The following is a 4,294-nucleotide window of genomic DNA, read 5'->3' as shown; positions in this document are numbered from 1 at the left end:
TTATATTAAGTAACCATCACCTTGATCACTCTGACTCCCATTGTTCGTCGATTTGTTTTCGGCGGGTGCCAGTGATGCTTCCATTATTCCCGATCACATGCAAGAGTCACCTAGAGGTTTCTGCATGGGACACGAAGAGTATCAAATTTTACTTGGACTTTGCGAAGAAGTCTAACCATCGGGTCGGCGGCCTTATTTTAGTGCGTTCGATATCGCGTAGAACCCAGTCGCTCAGGTCGAACGATTGTCGTTGAAAAACATCATGTGTCCGCCCCAACTTATTTTGCTTTTCTTGGCTAATGCAGCGGCGTCTCTAATCTTCGATCGATCGCTGACGTAAGACAGAACTTCAAACCCCGTCCCTCACTTGTGTGAAGCGAGATACTCCTATCATCACTCTTTCGTCTGAGCGTTCAACGACTCTCACCGCATCTTACTCCTGCTTGCAAAGTGCCTAGGTTTCTAGGGCATATGTCAAAGGAGGAGATAGGTTAGTGCTAAAGAGGTGATAAATAGAGGTATATGATAAACTTAGCTGGTGCATTCAGATATGTTCGTTCAGTTGAGCGTAAATGGGATCCGAGACCCATCTGTTTCTCCCAAACATTGTCTCTTGCACATTCAGCCGAAGACCGATGCAGCAATATGTTTCGTCGGATTGATCAGCATTGGTTCCGCTTGGATGATGCTAGATGTCATCGGAATGATGGCTTCAAGGCTTTGCTTCCCTTTCAGATGAGTCAGATTCCTTCGTTCAGTCGATGAAGGTAGCGGGACCTTGCACTCTCGCGATGCCCTCGACTTTCTCAACCCTGTCTCTCTTTCAAAGAGCTTGTAAATGACGGATAGTGAGCAGATTGGACGATAGTTGCCGAAGTCATGTGGAGCTCCCTTTTTTATACAACAACCCAGTCTGGTGCTCTTCCATTGTTTAGGAACCCCGCATTTCGACAGTTAATGTGTAAGAAGTCTTGCTTGAGTGTTGATAAGAACTGACGGAAGATTCTTCAGATGTCCTGAAATTATCCTCTCGGAACCGGGTGCACGATTTCTTACCAACATGATAGCACGTCGTACTTCGGAAGTGAGAACCTCTGGAGTTGTCCATTTTTCCTTAGATGGTGAGCAGACAAGTGGACATGGGTGTCGAAGGGATTAGAAGTTGCGGACGATTTTCTTCATTTCCTTTCTCGATGCAACGGTTGCTCTATTTGGTTTCATCTTTCTTTTGCGGTTGGCAAAGTCTCGACGGGCGTGGCAAGTGCACTCCCACCAGCGGTGGCCTAAATGACTTCTGCACCCATCTCAGCACTACCGTACCAGGCTTTCCCCAAGAGTCATTATACTCTTTATTGTTTGTTTCATTTATGATTTCAAAATCCATAGGCATGTTGCAGGCGTCTGGTCCCTCGGATTTTGTGGAAAAACGTGACCTCTTCCTGATTGGGGAAGTGGAGCTTATTTGTTGAAGGCGATTCCAAAGCGCTTCCTCAGCTCCTCCCGGTCGCATAATTGCAAGCTTTGGCCGGCCCAACGTGCGGGTTACCAGGGTGTTATGAGTCAATTTCCGCACAGCAGAAACAGAAAATCCGTTTCCTGAATTCATTTGCGTCTCAGCGCAGGCACAAGATCACTTTCTTGTTAAGGTCCATGGTAGTATACTTTCATTAGAGGTAATTTTAGCAGGCCCATACCAGCCATTAGTGAGGAAATAAGTTCAATCAGAGTAGTAACGAACTCACTTTTTTAAGGTCCACGGCCAAGTCTACGAAACTCTCGGGTAAGTAACCATGCTAATAGTGACTAACCATGCCTTCTTGGAACTAATTGCTCCACAGACATTGAAAGAGTAAAGGATGAAGTGGTGCTGTGTTAATTAACCCCTTTGAGATGCGTGTACGCGTTCGACTCCAATTCAGAATAATTTGAAGTTTATGAATGCGTATACAGCTCATACAATGACTTGTGGGATCAGCTCATGTATCAAGTAGGTGATTTTGCCCTCCTGGACAGGTCTGATAGCAGTTTATCAAAATCGAAATCAATCGAGAATAAGCATGAAATTCCAGGATCGCTTTCTGATGGAAGTTTAAATTTTTTCCCTACGCTAATCCTCGTTAGCTCCACGTAGATGTAGATGTTACGACAACACAGCAGAAGTTTTTTTCCTTTCCGTTATGCCTTTGTTAACAGTCTACACTTCGAAAATTATTTTAAAAAAACAGAAGATTAAAAAATAATAGGTGACAATCCTTAGTCGGAGTTGAGTCACCTTGCTGAGCATCTAGCAATTATTTTGTCGTTTGGGTCTCGTGCTGGGGTGTCCATATTATAAGGAAGCATACCTGGAACAATCGTAATCGCTGTTCTCTCGTTTTTTCCCATTTCTCAAGTTTGAACAGATTATTGAACTTATTTCTTTTCGATATGGTGTGTTGTGATGTCCAAGCTTAAAGCTCCTACTGTACAACTATATACTTGCAAATATTTGAGTATCACTAATTATTATTATTATTAATACGTATTAAAAACATGGAGCAACGATCGTGTACACGGCTGTGAAGGGCAGCCATGCATACTTATTACTGCAAAACAATTTTTTTATTGAAAAAAAGCAGAAGCTTAACATTTGACAGATCTTCAGTCAGAAAGACTCCTTTCATTTAAATCCTGACTCGTCCATCGTGCTTTATTTACTACCCTCTTCAGAAATTTCTACGTACTTTTTTTTCAGAACTATGTGATATTTAATAGCGAGCAAATTTCACTGAATAATAATTTGGTTTGAATCGATGTGATGGATTTTGATTTTTTTTTTGACTAGAACATCACAAAGTATGCCCACTGATACACCCTTCAAAATGAGATTGTTTCGACAATAACTAACTTTCTTGGGAAATTTCCTCAAATAACTGGTCACTATTGGGAAGATTTTCCGACTTCGTAGAAGTCATCCGTTTGATCAAGTGTCGTTCCGAAACACAATGCAAACCATATTTCTCTTCTCAGCGCTTTGTGATGTTTACCTAACCGAAAGTTGTGTTGGTTCTCCTAACCTTCTACCTATTTTCGGCAAAAAATAGCCTTTACTCAGCGCACAACATTTCCCTCCATTGCTATTTATTTTGTTTGCTTAACGTTCGCCGTTTACTTAGTAATGTCACGCGGACGTTTCACGCACACATTCATTGGTGCAGGCAACTTCTGAACAACGCAGCGTCGTCTATTGATTTCTAAAAGATGTGTTTTCATTAGACTCCTAAAGTGGAGAGTTTCCATTCGATCATCCTTCCAGCATTTCGAGCAGGTATGGGGAAGGTACTCTTTTTAGGCTCTGAGTTAGGGATACGACTATGACTGATATGACTTATACTAGGGTACTCGAAGACAAAGATTAAAGCTGGGGTTAGAATCCCTCGAGTTACACTCATATGTCTATGGTACTTTCAAGCGAACAGCGAAAGCAAAGAACCCATTCCCACAGCTTCTTCGGAAGCGCTGGTCGTTCCAAGAATATCACGTGTCCTTGATAGTGTTACCATCCGTTGCTGTTCTGGACAACACGTCCCACTAGCGCACACACTTGCTTGACAACTGTTCAATGAAATCACCATCTATCACTCAAATAATCGTCACAGCTGTTCGATTCACGCGTCATTGCAATCGTTGTTTTTTTTTTTTTTCTGCCATTCAAACTGTGCAAGCGCGCCCTATTTTCAGTGACAATGCTACGTCATTTGCGAAACGCCACATATTTTTGACTCTCTGTCGATACGTAGCGCCGAGAAACTCTGCCAGTTTTTTTTTTCAGACTATTCTTCTCATTATTAAAACAACCATGATTGCGATTCAAAACACAGCTAAAGAAAATACTAGGTCGCGTATTTTATTGAGAAGCAGTTTATCTGACAGTAGTAGGGTCAAAACGACATGAATCACGAGTGTAGTTGCGGTGCATTCGCGTACGCGCTCGAAACGGCGCGGTGGAGGCAGCAGTTGGAACCGAGTTTGGACCGTCGTAAACTGCAGCGATGGGTGGTGCTGGCAAGGGTTTCACCACACTCCCAGCCGCTACGCTCCACTGAAGCGCCTCGAGAGAAGCCGCGTACGCAATTGCGTACGTGCTTCATGTCGTTTTGACTCCACTATACGCGACTTTAGGTTATGCAGAGCACGTCGCACATTTCTGATACCATTGCAAAGTTTAGGTTTCCCCTTAGACTTATTTTTTTTTTAAAGAAAAACCCCTTAACCTTGTCATGAAAACAGATAGAGCTGAACTAGGATTTCCTCT

The 4,294-nt window shown here is 42.8% G+C and overlaps 1 protein-coding gene across 1 annotated transcript; it reads right to left on the bottom strand.

The window, feature by feature from the left end:
* Window positions 1–1,207: 1,207 nt before the first annotated feature.
* On the bottom strand, window positions 1,208–1,606 carry RB195_012485 (uncharacterized protein; the record flags this gene model as incomplete). The annotated part of the gene is made up of 1 exon (XM_064194359.1): window positions 1,208–1,606. One exon carries the CDS (start codon window positions 1,604–1,606, stop codon window positions 1,208–1,210), a length of 399 nt encoding a protein of 132 aa, XP_064051942.1.
* Window positions 1,607–4,294: the final 2,688 nt, after the last annotated feature.

Source organism: Necator americanus, chromosome III, assembly GCF_031761385.1.
Source record: "Necator americanus strain Aroian chromosome III, whole genome shotgun sequence".
In the NCBI taxonomy this organism is placed as follows: Eukaryota; Metazoa; Nematoda; class Chromadorea; order Rhabditida; family Ancylostomatidae; genus Necator; species Necator americanus.
The sequence above is the reverse complement of the archived record's forward strand: the minus strand, read 5'-3'. Positions and strand labels throughout refer to the sequence as shown.